This window comes from Equus asinus, chromosome 4 (genome assembly GCF_041296235.1).
Source record: "Equus asinus isolate D_3611 breed Donkey chromosome 4, EquAss-T2T_v2, whole genome shotgun sequence".
Lineage (NCBI taxonomy): Eukaryota > Metazoa > Chordata > Mammalia > Perissodactyla > Equidae > Equus > Equus asinus.
The window spans coordinates 135,620,975-135,635,449 of NC_091793.1; the positions used below are offsets into that span (position 1 = coordinate 135,620,975).

Consider the following 14,475-nt stretch of genomic DNA (forward strand, 5'->3'; position numbering starts at 1 on the left):
AAAAAAAGAAAGTTAGAATAAGGTGCAGAATTAGATCAAACAATCAAAAACCAAATCAAAACTAGTTGATGTCTTACAAGGCAAAAAACTCCTGAAATCTTTGGGGTTATGTTTTCAACCATACAGAAAGCATTTGCAATTTATCGATGTTCTGCAAGTTACCACCTGTGTTAGTTCCCTATTGCTGCTGTAACAAATTACCACAAACTTGGTAGCTGAAAACAACGTACATTTATCTTACAGTTCTGGAGTCAGATGTCCAAATTAGGTCACACTGGGCTAAAATTGAGGGGTCAGTGGGGCTGCATCCTTCTGGAGACTCCATTTCATTGTCTTTTCCAGCGTCTAGAGACTGCCTACAGCAAGACCTACCTTTGCAGAGTCTGAAACCTAATGAATGGTAAATACCTGAAGTTGCATTTCCCTAGAGTAGTACTGTCCAATATAACTTTCTGGGATGATGGCTGTGGTCTCTTCGTACTGCTCAACATGGTACCTGCTTGCCGCACCTCGCTACTGAGTACTTGAAAGGTAGCCAGGGCAACTAGGGAGCTGATTTTTTTTGTTTACTTAATTAAAATTTAAATTTAAATTTAAATAGTCACATATGACTAGTGGCCACCATATTGGACAGGGCAGCCCTAGAGCATCAGATTACTCTTTAGTGGGCTCATTGGACAGTACTGGAGTATGACATTGAAAGGTCACACAGTATTTTCTTTTTTTTTGGCCTTATGGCCAAGTGTTGGAAAAATTTTCTTAACATGTGCAAGTAAAATAAAAAATGACTCCACAGATTAAAATCCAATAACAACGTGCAGGCTGATTTCTTTGTTAGAGAGCTGTAGCTTCTTTCTTTTTACTTTCCTTAGATCTCCTGGCTCGCAAGTATCTAAGCTGCACAACACAGGTTTCATAGATACTTTGAATAGAGCACATTCATTCGCTCTTCCTTAGTCAAGCTTGTGGAGCTATCAGTTTGAGCTAGACCCTGCGATAAGAGCTGAGTAAAATGCAGTCCCTGCCAGCAGTCAGTGGGCCTTTAGTCTAGAAAGGAGGATACACATGCAGACAAATAGATGGTGTGACGGAAGAACCAGGTACAATAAAAGAGGAAGGGTCCCTTCCACCCCCAAACTGGATCTGTTAGCCTCAGCAGGAAGGTTTATTGGCATTCTACAGAGTGCCCCCAAATTCGTATCCACCTGGAACCTCAGAATGTGACTCTCTTTGGACATAGGGTATTTGCAGATATACTTAGTTCAAATGAGGTCAACTGGATTAGGGTGGACCCTAAATCCAATGATTGGTGTTTTTATGAGAAAGGAGAGTTGGACACAGACACAGGGGAGAAGGCCACGTGTCGATGGCTGCAGAGATTAGAATGAGGCAGTTACAAGCCAAGGAACACCGGGAGCCAGCAGAAGGGGCGAGGAAGGGTTCTCCCCTAGAACCCAGGGCCCTGCCAACACCCTGACTGCAGACATCTAGGCTTCAGGACTGTGAGAGAAGAAATGTTCAAGCCACGCAGTTTGTGGGATTTTACGGCGGCCGTAGGGAACTGAGACAATTGGAAAGATACTGGCTAGCTTGCAGAACTGAGGGCAGAGCTGAAGAACAGGCCTTGAGGTACATGGGGACAGGGGTACCTCTGAGGGTCTCAGCATCAGAGCTTGTGGACATGCTCTGCACATCTCAGACGTCCAGGCAATCTGCGTACCTCACTCAAGAGTCCAACTCTCAGGGGAGAGACTCTGACCTGCCTTATGCTGTGTCTTTCCCAGCAGCCCTCCTGGAACATGGAGTGGAGGACAGGTGACTTCCCGAAGGAAAAGACCCCAGGCAGATAAAAACAACAGTGACCACTGCACAAGAGATAGTGCAGTCCTTTTTGGAAGAAGAAACCATCTTGTTGAATGCCGCTCTTTTACCCAGTGAGGGCGGTGGTTAGAGATGTTGAGAAAGATTCTCCTGGCAGCTGTGTGCAGGATGGTTTGGAGAAAGACCAGCTAGACAGCTGGTGACATCATCTACATGTGGCGTTAAGGGAGTATGGAGCGCCTGTCCTGCCCCAGTGGCTGTGCCAAGGAAAGAACGGTCTTATTTTGCACTCAGTGATATCTTAATATCGACTCATTCAAGGTTGTACAGAGAGACTGAGAAAATGCCTTTATTTTCTGTCTCCAACTATTTCTGCCTAATTTTTAAACTTTTTTTGGCATCTTATAAATCAAAAAGCCTATCTTTTTGCTATTTGTCTACCCAATGACATAAGACAGATCAAGCGTTCATTTTTGCTATTCCAAGGGTGGAGCTGGGAGCCGGTTGTTTTTCCTTAAATGAGAGAAAACCCACTCAGAGAACCCAGACTCAGAAGGCAGAAGTACAAATGCCTCCTGTGTACCCAAGACCCAGGGGGAAGAAATAGGAGGACCCATAGAGCCAAGATGAGCACTAAGGGTTACCGTTGCTCACTATTACTAGTGCTGGGGGACTGCTGACACGGGGAAGGGGGTGGATTGCTCACTTTGTTCAGCAGGTGTAACACAGGGGCAGGAGCCAGGTGCTCGTCCTGTCTCCTTAGACGTCCTCTAACATCCCATTTGGCCTTTGTGTTCCATCCATGTGTGGGACCAACTGAGAGTAGCTTTAATCTTGACAAAGTGGCTGGGTATTCTGGGGCCAGCTATTCCTGAGAAACAGTAAAAGTAGCTAATAAAAATGGTTACACTCTGTGCTTGTGTGAAATTGGCCGGATTGGGATGCTATGAGAGTAAGTCTTTGTACTGTACACTTTTTTGTATTTTTGAACTGTGTGAATGTATTACTTATTAAAAAAAATTTGGTAAGTTTCATCCTTTACTAATGCTTATTGAACCCAAAGAACAGGTTTTAAGTGGGTGGTTTCAAAAGTGTCTTTTTAAAAAAGTACTTTATTGATAGCCATGCCATTCAGATTTTTGTGCATCAACTCACATGAAGAAATTTTATTCAGACCCTCTATCTTTAGTGCTTTATAGTTCTCAGCCATGACAAATGGAAAATAAATGCCCAGTAACCATCCTTAGCCCTATAGACCAAATTTTTAAAAATGCAAATTATATTTACCATCATTCAAAATTATATAAATGATAAAACAAATTTTTCACATTCGTATTAGATTACCCAGTTAAGGATTTTATTCTCAAGAGCCAAACTTTTATTACTTTCAATTTATTTCACCCCGGCTACTCCTATCAAGTTCCCCAGCTCTTCTGCTCACGTAAGCAAAAATCTTGCGTAATTTTTGTCCTGCCTTTGACCCTTCTGTTCCTGTCTCTTTCCTCTTTGTGCTCCTGTCCCACTTCCTCCCTTGGACACCTGTGGCCTGGTGGAGCCTCCAAAGTCAGCGGATGGGCCTCTGGACAGCTGTGTCCCAGTCCCTCCAATCAGACGTGCTCATTGCCTCTGATGACCTTCCGCCTCCTCCAGGCTGTACCACTTGCCTCATCTTTGCCTTCCCTCGCCCATAGCAAGCGCTCTCAGAGAGCGCAGCCTCCCCCGCTTCATTCACTTCGGGAGTCCCTGAAGATGGAGGCCTGGTGAGCCTCCTGTGAATTCTGGCTGGTAGACTGGCAGTTTACCCCTGACTTTCTGCTTAAATAAGGCCTAATTCATATACTGATTTCTCCTTCTCTGAAGGCCTCTAAAACTCAGATTAATGGAATTGGTGGATCCTGCATGTTTTAAACTACAACGTAGGGCTGATTATAATTCAGAATTCTTTTGCTGTGTATCACCCACTTCGATATATGGGAAACTGAGCAATCAAGTATTTCTGGAACTCTGATACCATGGCAAATGATTTCCATAAACACATTTAAAAAAATAAAGGGTTTTGAGATAATACATTGAAAATGGTTTACATTGCTTTCTCCCTCCAAATTCCAAAAGAATGCTAACCAGTTGAATAGCTGATCTACAGGAGGAAAATACCACTCCTTTTCTGTCAAATGCGCATGCACAGACCCATAGCTAACCCACAGGGAAAACACGACAGAAGAAAACCCTGTAGAAGTCTTGTGGTGTTGGCGAGCTGTGGCCACAGAATCAAACGTCCCTGGGAAAAGGAGTCACATGTTGATCTAGGGGAAGGGTCTTCACTCTATGACTGTAATCCATGTCACCAGTCCAGTCTGATCAGAGGGACACAGAAAGAAAAAATTCCCCCTTCCTGCAATATTTCCATGACATCTTCAGAGAGAAATCAGCGTTAAATCAGCACCCCTTCCATGGATCTCGCAGTGTTTGTCCCGTCACCTCTAGGCTGGAAAGTCTAAGCACACAATCTGTAAATAATGATTTATCTTGTTCACAGAATCAGACATGAATAATGATCCTAAATTTTGTCATTTCTCTTCCACAACAGTAAAAGAATATCAGTTTGGAGTCCAATTAGGATTAACAAGCCGGCTTTTCACTTGTGAAAAACTGCAACACCTGGAAAAAAAGGATTAACTACAAAACTAAGTGTGCAAATCCCTCAACTTTTGCGTATGAGGAGAACAATAAGTAGTTGAAAACTTGGATCGGAGGCTTTACGGGTTTGAATAAGGATAGTTAGCAGTTACTCATTTTCCCTTGACCTCCATGTCTTTGCGCATAAAGGAAGAAGCTGGATGAGATCAGAGGTGTTCACGCATTTTTAGCAGAGGTTTAAAATGTTGCAGGGACACACACACTAATAGATTTTAGTGTGGTATAAATTTAATACGGCAATGTTTAACACTTGGTAATAAAGCAAATAAATGAGAACAATTATGCTACTTCGAAGAAAGCAAAAATTTGAAATTACAGGCAAAGAACAGTTAGACTCAGAATGCAATTTATATCTGCCTTTGTTTTAATTGCACAGCATGGAGAATATTCTGACACACAAATAGTTGTAAGTGGTAAAGTGGCAAGAGGTTTTTTTGGTTTTGTTTTTTAAATTTGTCTTGCAATCTGAGGATAGTCATTACTGTAAAGTCTATACACACAATTGACAACCTGGTTCATTCCCTGGTGGTCTCCACTTTGTTAAACGGCATTTATCGCATCTGAGCGTGTGTGTGTGTGTTTAGCTATCCTTTGTTGAATGCTGTGTCACGCACAGTGCTGTGCACTTTACACACCTTGTTTTACGTATTTACATAGGGATTAGGGTGGAGAGAGTAGAGAGAGAACTAGAATTAGACAGAGAACGCTTAAAGAGCTCAGGCATTCTGCCCTCCATACTTGGGAATGTGCTTTTAAATTACATTTTATAATTAAAGATATTTAAGAATTTTAAAGGTTGCCTGTTTTTATTTTTGTTGTTGTTGTGAAAGGAGAAACAAAAAATCTCATCAATTATTTAGTCTGATTTAGCAAAAATATCAATGCAAAGTTGGTCTCATCTGACAAGCACAATGGAATTAAACATACATATGTTAATACTTGTGGGTCGTCTTAGACGTTTACTTGGAAAATTAGAGTTCGATGAACAAACTTTCTTTTCTCTTAATCTATGACATAGTTCTCTCCTGCTTTCGGTTCTTCTGTCGTTGCCTATTAAGAGTGCAGAAAAGCAGAAGTTTCTCCCAATGAAAATACGTTTCTTTTTTCTGCGTGCATTTCCCCGGAAGTTTTGGAGGCCACTCTCCAAAGCCTTCAGTGGCCTGCGTTTGTGTTGAGCAGCAGTGAAAACTGCAGCAGTTGAACTCAATGAACACAGGAGAGAACTCTTCCGGCTAGCACTAGTTACTTATAAATGCAGTAACCAAGAGATTTCAATTTGGGGTTTTGCACTCAAGTTGTAAGTGACTCTCAAAAGAATCAGGGAGTAGGATCTTCAAAATATCTTAATCTGCAGCATTCTCATTTTTTTTTTTAATTTTAAAAATAAAAGGAGGGGCCAACCCCATGGCCGAATGGTTAAGTTCCCGTGCTCCGCTTGGCGGCCCAGGGTTTCCTGGGTTCAGATCCTGGGCATGGACATGGACCACTCCTCAGGCCACGCTGAGGTGGCGTCCCACATAACACAACCAGAGGCACTCACAGCTAGAAGATACAACTCTGTACTGGGGGGCTTTGGGGAGAAGAAGAAGAAGGAAAGAAAAAAAAGACTGGCAACAGATGTTAGCTCAGGTGCCAATCTAAAAATAACAAAAATAAAATAAAAGGAAAAACTGCTATGTTGGGTAAAACACCCTGGGCTTCCTTTGTCAAAGTCCACAGCCATGTGTGTTTAGTATGAAAGGATTAAAATGTTGGGTGAGATTTAAAAATGAAGCTTAATTGACACACTTGAGAAGTGGTGTGGCCACAAATGGCTATTTCTCTGATCACTCTGCCATGGAGAACATGAGCAGCAACCTTTCAGTTACAAATCGGTTCTACCAGAGAGGCAAGATCAGAGAGTTACAAAGAAAGCCGTTTATTTTCGAGTCCATTGAAACTGCCACAGGGCCTTTGCACTAGCCATTCTTTGCCTGGAACCAGCTTTATGCTTGCTCCCTCACTTTATTCAGGTCTCGGCTCAAGAGGCCTGAGAAACCTTCTCTAATAAACTATTTAAAATACTCCAAAATAATCTCTCCATCACATTCAAGCCCTGCTGTTCTCTGTTGCTTCACAGTATTATCACCACCTGGAATTATATGGTGTGTTTGCTTGTTTACTGTCTGGTTTCTCCAGTAGAATGTCAGCCACATGCAGCAGATTGACTGGCTCCCTACCTCTTCAGTTCCCCAGGAGTGCCTGGCGCATGGAAGGCGCTGAGTAAACATGTTAGATGAATGAATGATTGCACGATGAATGATCCAAGCTGGGGCCACACCTGTGACCCCTTGACTTCAAGGAAAGGTGAAGGCTAACTTAGAAAAGTTTTGTTCTGTTGATGCACAGGGCTAACCAGCGTCAACCAAGCCCTTATAATTTACAGTGATCGTCTGTCTCCCCCGCTGCGTCATCACAACTGGAGAGCGGGCGCCTGCGAGTCTGGCTCCCCACCACACGCCTGGTGCCTCACACTATGCAAGAAGGAAAGCATCACGTTAATTTCTTGGATTTGGTTACAGTAGGAAAGGTGAGCAGGGGTCCAGCAGGTAAGGAAAAGGAAGAAGACGGTTCCAAGCAGAGGGCAGAGCATGACGAAGGTCTCCGTCCTTGATGCGAGGAGCAGACAGCAGAAGGCAAGTGTGCTGGCTGGAGAGGGGAGGCGGGTGGGGCCCCATTGGTGGCTGGAGGAGTGGGCGGGGCCCCAAGTGTGGCTGGAGGAGTGGGCGGGGCCGGCCATGCTGGACTTGGCGGTTTGTAGGCTTGGCAGGGCAAGTTAAAAAGGTTTATCTTTAAACTATGAGCAATGGGAAGCTTTTCGCCTTTGTGTCCGTGCTAGAGTGACATGATCCTATTTGTCACCCCGCAGATGTCTGGCGGCAGCGGGTGTAAGGAGACCACTGGGAGGCGGCCTTGACGCAGCCTAGAGAGATGGGAGGTGGCCCGGGGTCTCTAGAACGCAAGTTCCACGAAGGTAGAGATGGCTCCTGTTCCCTTCACTGCTGAGTTCCTAGCACCCGGAACAATGCCTGGCACCTCTTACACACTCAGCAAACGTTGGTTTAATGAATGAATAACATAGTGGCTAGAAATGGAGGAAATGGGCTCCTGTAAGAAACTGTTAGGGGTTAAAAGTAACAGGAAATGGGGAAGGGCTGGCTACTGAGTAGGAGAGAGAAATGTCAGGCCAACTCCGAGGGTTCTGGTTTGTGTTGCTATTTGGACGGAGGAGTATTGCTATTTCCTGTGACAGGAAGCAGCAGAAGAATCTATATTCTGTGTGTTTCTGCTCCTCTTTTTGTAAACTGAGAGTCCGAACTTCCTCCTCTCTGCTTCCCTCGGGAGGCCCCCTCAAGGCTGGCTTCTGGCACCCTCTGTGCTGGTGTAGAGCTGAGGAGAGGGGTCTGGAGGCAAGGACAGAAATTCTCGGATCACTGAAGTCTGGTCAGGGGTTTGAAGACGGCTATATTCTCATCGTTTCAAACATACGTGAGATCAGGCGTATGGCGAGGAATATCGTGGGGCAGGATAAGTCTGAGGGATAAACGGTCACTCTCAACATGGGCCAAGTAGCCTTAACAGCAGGAGGCTTATTATTAGGAACTTAAACGCTGTGCCCTGCCCCGCCTCCAAATCTTATTCTAGGGCTACGAGTAAAGACGAGTTTTGGGGATAAATGACCTTGGTCAGCTATTTTCTTTTTGGATTTAAGAAACTATTTTTTGAGTGATATTGCATGGGAAAAGTATCTTCTCGATACAGGTTTCCTGTGAATGGTATTGTTCAAATCTTTTCTGCCACTTGTGTCAGGGATATCCCAATTTTGTAAAATGAGTATATAAATAAGTTACATTGTACATGTCAACATATATGAATTAAAAGATGGTTAAAAGAGTGTGTGTGTGAGTATATGTATGAATACACACTCATGTCAAAATGGCTATAATTTCCTGGTGAGACGGATTATGGCTGATTTTAACTTTCATCTTATTCTTTTCAGCATTTTCTAACTTTTGGACTTTTATAAAGATAAAAAACAATGCATGTTACTAAAAGGAGGTTTATAATATCAAATCTAGATTATAACGTGAGGTGATGTTTAGAAAGCACATATCTATTTATGAGTATTTTAGGAAATGTGAGATTACTCCCACACTGACTCTGAGCATTTGATTGACGGGTGTACAAATCAGTGGATGACATATTCAGAAGACATAATAAATTAGTCTGATCAAAGAAACCCTCAGACTGGGGAGAAAACATGGCTTCATCCCACGGACCAGGCAGCCGACAGGCTGAGCCGTGAATGAAATCAGGTGGTTCCCTTCTTACCATTGCATGTGACAGAGGGACTTTGCCAGACAACTGGACTGTTAAAAACAGCCTGAAATCTTGGAAAAGAAGGGTGTCACTTCCTAGGAGCCAGGCCACTTGAAGACTAGAAAGGTTAAGCCTGGGTGAGAAAGGAAGATTGGAAGTATCTTTTCTCGTACAGTGTTTTTGCTTTCCCTGGTCTGCCCCCGTCCAGAAAAGGATGGTTATTACTGCACAGTGGGATTGAGCACATGTTTTTAAAGGTCAGAACGGCCTACGCTTTTGGGGTTGATTCCGCGGTGACGGCGTCTCTAGTGCTGCTGGGAGGGGGCAGACACGGCCCTCCAGGCCACACCAGCCCGAGAAGGAGTTCCTGGGGTGGAGGAGAGCTGCTTTCCGGCCCTGGCCATCCGAGAGGGACAGTGACCGGCGTCACTTGCGTGCCCAGTGCAGTCAGTGGGGGTCAGCCTGAGAGGCAGCAGCACCCCGGGAGACTTGGCGGAAATACAGGGGCGTCGGTGTTGTTGGAGAACAAGAAATGGCGAGTTGGATTCGGAGATGGGAAGAGGACTGGGTCACGCAGGGGAGGGAAACGAATAACGACGACACTGCTCTTTAAGCAGTGCTCCTACATCCTGTGTCACACTGTTCTTTCGATGTCTGCCTGTTTTGAAGAGGTCAGTTAAGTATTCGGGCTTCTTTTAGTACAGACATGAAAACACAAATTTTGAGAAGTGTAGAATCAATTCCTTTCTCTCTAGGAGGCAACATACTGTCCTGAAGTCGAATGGCCTGGATTCGAATCTTGATGGTGGGCAAGTTACCATACCTCAGTTTCCTCAAAAGCAAAATGAAGAAATAACAGTAGCTCCCCGATGGAGCCGCAGTGCTGACTCGCGAGGTACCCTGTGTAGAACACTGAGCAAGGACTCAAGGACCTCAGCCACACTGGGCGCAGCGCTCGGCAGGCTGGGCAGGCCGCGTGCACGTGGGGCTGCACGGCCCCGGCCCCTCCCGCCTCGCTGGGAGGCCTCGTCATGAACCGGAATCAAGTGGAAAAGCCGGAGCTGCTGATGAGGTCACGTGGTTGCTAAACAGAGGCAAGTGTGTGCGCTCTGTTTGTTCACGGACCCGGAAAGGGACGGTATGGGATGCAGCCACGCGACACACAGGTCACTTTGGGTGTTTGTTTCTGTGGAGGGGTAGGATAGGTTAGGTAGGAAAGAGGGAGGAAATACAGGAGTTTGGTGAATCAGTCAGTTGTTCACATTTAGCTATTTGCTTTGGAAGCATGATAAATTCTCCTACTTCAGGGCTGCTGAGGGGTCAAATTAAATGACAGATGGGGAAATGCTTTTTAAAAAGTTAACGGTACGTATACAAAAGGTATTTGTGTGATTTATTTCTATCATATAATTTGATTAGTTGTATCTTATAATTTGATCTGGCACAGATTAGGTTATAAATTTACCTAAGAGGCCTAAGAAGCAGGAAATGGAAAAGTCACCGGTTAGGAAAACAGACAAGAATCCCGTACCATTTCTGTGAAGCGGTCGGCGCAGGCCGTTCGAACCCGTTCTGGCGTTGCTGGGCTCCGCACCGTGAAGTCCTCGGCGATGTCTCTTTCTCTGCGTGCTGTGGCCACAGCATCAGCGATGGCGAAGAACACAGATGACCCCAGAAACATCCCAGACTCACCCAGGCCCTGCAAGAAAGTACATTTATTTCAGAAGCTTCTACACTAGACTACAAGCCACTAGAGGTCAGGAGCCAGGTCTTGTTCACCACTCTATCCCCAACTCCTAGCACAGAGTCTTGCACACAATAATGCTCAATAAATGTTTGTTGATGACTTACTGACTGAATGAAATTGGAGCACTTTTAAAAATCCCAGTCTCACCAGAACTTCCCATGTCTTTAGTCTTGTGTGCGTTAAATCTTTGTTCTATAGGAAAGTGATATATGTGTGTGTGTGGTGAGGAGAGGATACCCTGTTTAGAAAAGCTCTTCAGTGGATTGAACTGGCCAACTTGACGAGCAGAGAGAAAGATGCCTTGTCATAACGGTAGGTCAGAGAGGCAGGGGACACGAGAAGAAAGAGGAGAGACTTTTGTACCAGGTGATGGGTTGCAAGCCCGTCATCTGCAAGGAATCGCCAGGTGAGACAAATGGGTGATGCGGCAGATGAAGGACAATAAGGAATAGTGGGGATTATGGTGAAGTAGAGATACCCCCATGTCCTATCTAAAGGGGCAGCTGTTCTTTGGTTCTAGCTACTTGTTGCCTGCCAGGAATACAGCCCAAAATACCAGATCATCCAATTTTTCAAGAGAATTTAGATAGTCTTAATGTAAAATTTCCTGACTTTTAAAAACACTGCGTAGTCCACAAAAAACACATCTGCAGGCTACATTTGGCCAGTGGCTAGATTTGGCCCAATGTGCAACCCCTGAGCTAAAGAGCCACGTCAGAATCCTGGCCCTTCCTCTCTGCTTCTCTGGGTGAGATGGTCTCTCCGAGCCCCTGTCCTTTGTCAGTGAAATTCAGGCAACAACAACTCCCTGACAGGGTGCTGTGAAGTTCAGGAAGCGTGAAGGGACCCAGCACAGCACCTGGTCCCTGGCAGGTCCCTGTTACTATCACGCAGCACACTCCACGGGGCACCTGCACACCCAGGATTTTCCTGAGGCTCTGCCTATGAGCGGCTGGTCACAAGGACTCAGGGTCCTGCCGGCCCCGTTACACTTGGGGGGCCTGAAAGCTGCCCTCTGCGCTTCCTTTTGCCTTTTCCTCTTTGAGTGGCTTCTGGCCCAGGGAGAATCCAAAGGTGTTGCTGACCTGTGCCCGCCCCCACCCCCCCGGCCCCCATCACCTTGCGCCCAGAGGAGGTTCCTGAGCTGAAAGTGGGATCCAGTTTGGAAATGATAAAACTCTGGCAGATATATGAGGACTCATGTTTTAAATATCAATTTGCCACCCCTAGTAAGAAGTCTCCCAAATATTTTAAAGGAAATGTTAACAATACATCTCAGACCTAACGGAAGCTTCTGCTGTGAGGGTGGTTTTCACATGGCCCGAGTCCGGCACTGTAGACCAAAGCTGACCTTTAACCTGCAAGGCCACTACTTCAGCAATTACTGGTGGTTGGCATCTCTGCCTCCTGACACCATCAACATGTTGGGCCGCATAATTCTTCGTCGTGGGGCTGTCTTGTGCATTGGAGGCTGCTTAGCAGTGTCCCTGGCCTCTGCCCATAGTAATGACATCTCCCCCGAATTGTGACAACCAGATATGTCTCCAGATGTTGCCACATGTCCCCTGGGGGGCAAAACTGCTGCCCCCTCCAGTTGAGAACCACTGCTCTAGGTCGATTTCTGGGTGTGGCTGAGGACCCTGAGCCCCTGAGAGGTGAGTGATTTGCTAAGAGGACAGGGAGTTCGTGGCCTAGGGCAGGACCCCAGGTCGAGAGAGGCCTCGGCCCAGGACCCTTCCCACGCTGCCACTGCTTCTCAGATTCCAGTGGCATCACGCCTTCAACCCCATTTAATAGTCTATTCTGGGGGCTGGCCCTGGGGCCAAGGGGTTAAGTTCACGTACTCCGCTTCAGTGGCCCGGGGTTTCGCTGGTTCAGGTCCTGGGCGCAGACACGGCACCGCTCATCAGGCCTTGCTGAGGTGGCGTCCCACATACCACAACCAGAAGGACCCGCAGCTAAAATATACAACTATGTACTGGGGGGATTTGCGGAGAAGAAGAAGAAAAAAAAGAATATTGGAAGATTGGCAACAGATGTTAGCTCAGGTGCCAATCTTTAAAAAACAGTTTAGTCTTAAGGTTCTTAAGTGAAAATGTTATTCTACCAAATCAAAGCTTTTTCCTGAATTTTAGAGTTTTCAGTGAAAGAGGATACTAATAAATAGAATTCTTGGCCCAGGATTACCACTGGGCAGATCACTGATCTATTCAGAACCTCTCTCTTCTCCAGGTGACTCGTCTCCAGATTCTAAGCGTCTCTAGTGATTTGGGCCTCATGACGGCCAACATCTGTCTTCTCCTTCGTTCTCTGCTTTTGTTTCCCAGGCTGCCTCATCCGTCACATCGCACAGGGGTAGGTTTGGGGCTTACCTTGGATGAATAGACGGTTAGTGGGGTTTGTGATGACGGCAACAAGGAGACATTGAACTCCTCCGGGATGTCAGTGATGGTGGGAATTTTGTAATCGTCTGGGCCTCGGGAATACAGGACTCCTTCTGGGGAATATTTCAGCTCCTCGGTGGTATAAAGGCCCATTCCCTGGGTAAATGAGCCTTCAATCTGAAGGGGGAAAATGTCAAGCTGTGACGTTGTACACGTTTTAGAGGCCTTTACCTCGCCTGCAGTGACTTTCAAGAAGTGGCCTTCATCTGAGTGGGCTGGCACCTACCTGCCCAATATCAATGGCTGGATTTAGGCTGCAGCATGCATCCATGACGATGTCTGTTCTGATTTTCTGCCAAAATTAAAATTATCTCAGTATAAAAATTTGAATTAAAAACATTATTTTAAGGTTTACTCAAATGATCTCTAGTTCTTGCAGAACTTCTGCTGGCTTTAACACTGAATTGAACCTCATCAACATTAGACGTGCTAAGACACCTGTGAAGCTCTTTAAATGTAGTGCCAGGACTGTCGATGACCCCAGGAGATGTTTGCATTCAAGGTCTTGACTCCTTTTAAGTGACTCCGAAGTCCACGGCATGTTGGTGTTTGAGTGTCACTCAGTAAAGAATTGAGCAGGTTGTTCATCTGACTCTCAGCTGGATTTGTCGCTCTACCATAGCCCAGGAGCTCACGGAGGCTCACGAGGATTTGATGGAGACGGTCTCACTCAGCATCACGTCTCACTGAGGAAATCAGGCAGCCATCGCGGCTCGCGTGAATCTGGGGACTTGCAAGATCTTGGATTGTATCAAGGGCAGACGCTGAGACCACCTTTGACTTCGCTAATCTGCTTCCTTCCCTGAGAATCGTCACACTGATCTGGCCCTCCTGTTTCAGCGCTGGGCATGTGCACGCAGGTTGTCAAGGAGCCACAGAAAGCCCTAAGTGCCTGTGGTCTATCTCAGGAATGTCTCTGGGCTTTCCTGCTGCCCCCATGCCGGTGTTCGTTCTGACAACATCATCATTCCCTGCTTAGGCTCCATCCCTGGGTTCCTGCTTTCTCTCTAGCCCTTTGCACGGGGAGTTGTCTTTTGACTCAAAGGCTGGCCTCTCAGGCAACCTCCTCTGGGCACTGGCACCAGCCGGCATCCATTCTCAACCTGGGCGGGGCAGGAGACGGGACAACCCTCAGAGCGGGCCCTCAATTTCCTGTAAACCTGGGATGTTTTGCATATGACGGGGGCTGGACAACGGGAGGAGAAGGCCGGGCACTAACTGAACTGTTAGATGTTTCAGCTCAGTGATCACAAACAGCCAGCAAGAAGGCCTGCCATTTAGAGTCTCTGATTTCTCTTTAGTTAAAAGAAGTTTTGCCTCTTTAAGGAATGAACTATTTCAAGAGACCAAAGTGACACTGAAAGGACTGAACCTTAACCTGTAATGAGGAAGGCACAGGGAAGACCG

At 46.0% G+C, this 14,475-nt stretch overlaps 1 protein-coding gene across 1 annotated transcript in view; it reads right to left on the minus strand.

Annotated features, from left to right (window-relative positions):
- Nucleotides 1-5,543: 5,543 nt before the first annotated feature.
- LOC106829471 (aldehyde oxidase 2-like) overlaps nt 5,544-14,475 on the minus strand; it is a 48,704-nt gene continuing 39,772 nt past the window's right edge. Inside the window, exons 21-24 of the mRNA XM_070508345.1 lie at nt 13,295-13,360; nt 12,997-13,185; nt 10,409-10,576; nt 5,544-7,031 (exon numbers count right to left, since the gene is read on the minus strand). Coding sequence (XP_070364446.1) covers nt 6,909-7,031; nt 10,409-10,576; nt 12,997-13,185; nt 13,295-13,360 — 546 coding nt within the window. The 3' untranslated portion in view covers nt 5,544-6,908. The remainder of the gene's footprint in view (nt 7,032-10,408; nt 10,577-12,996; nt 13,186-13,294; nt 13,361-14,475) is intronic.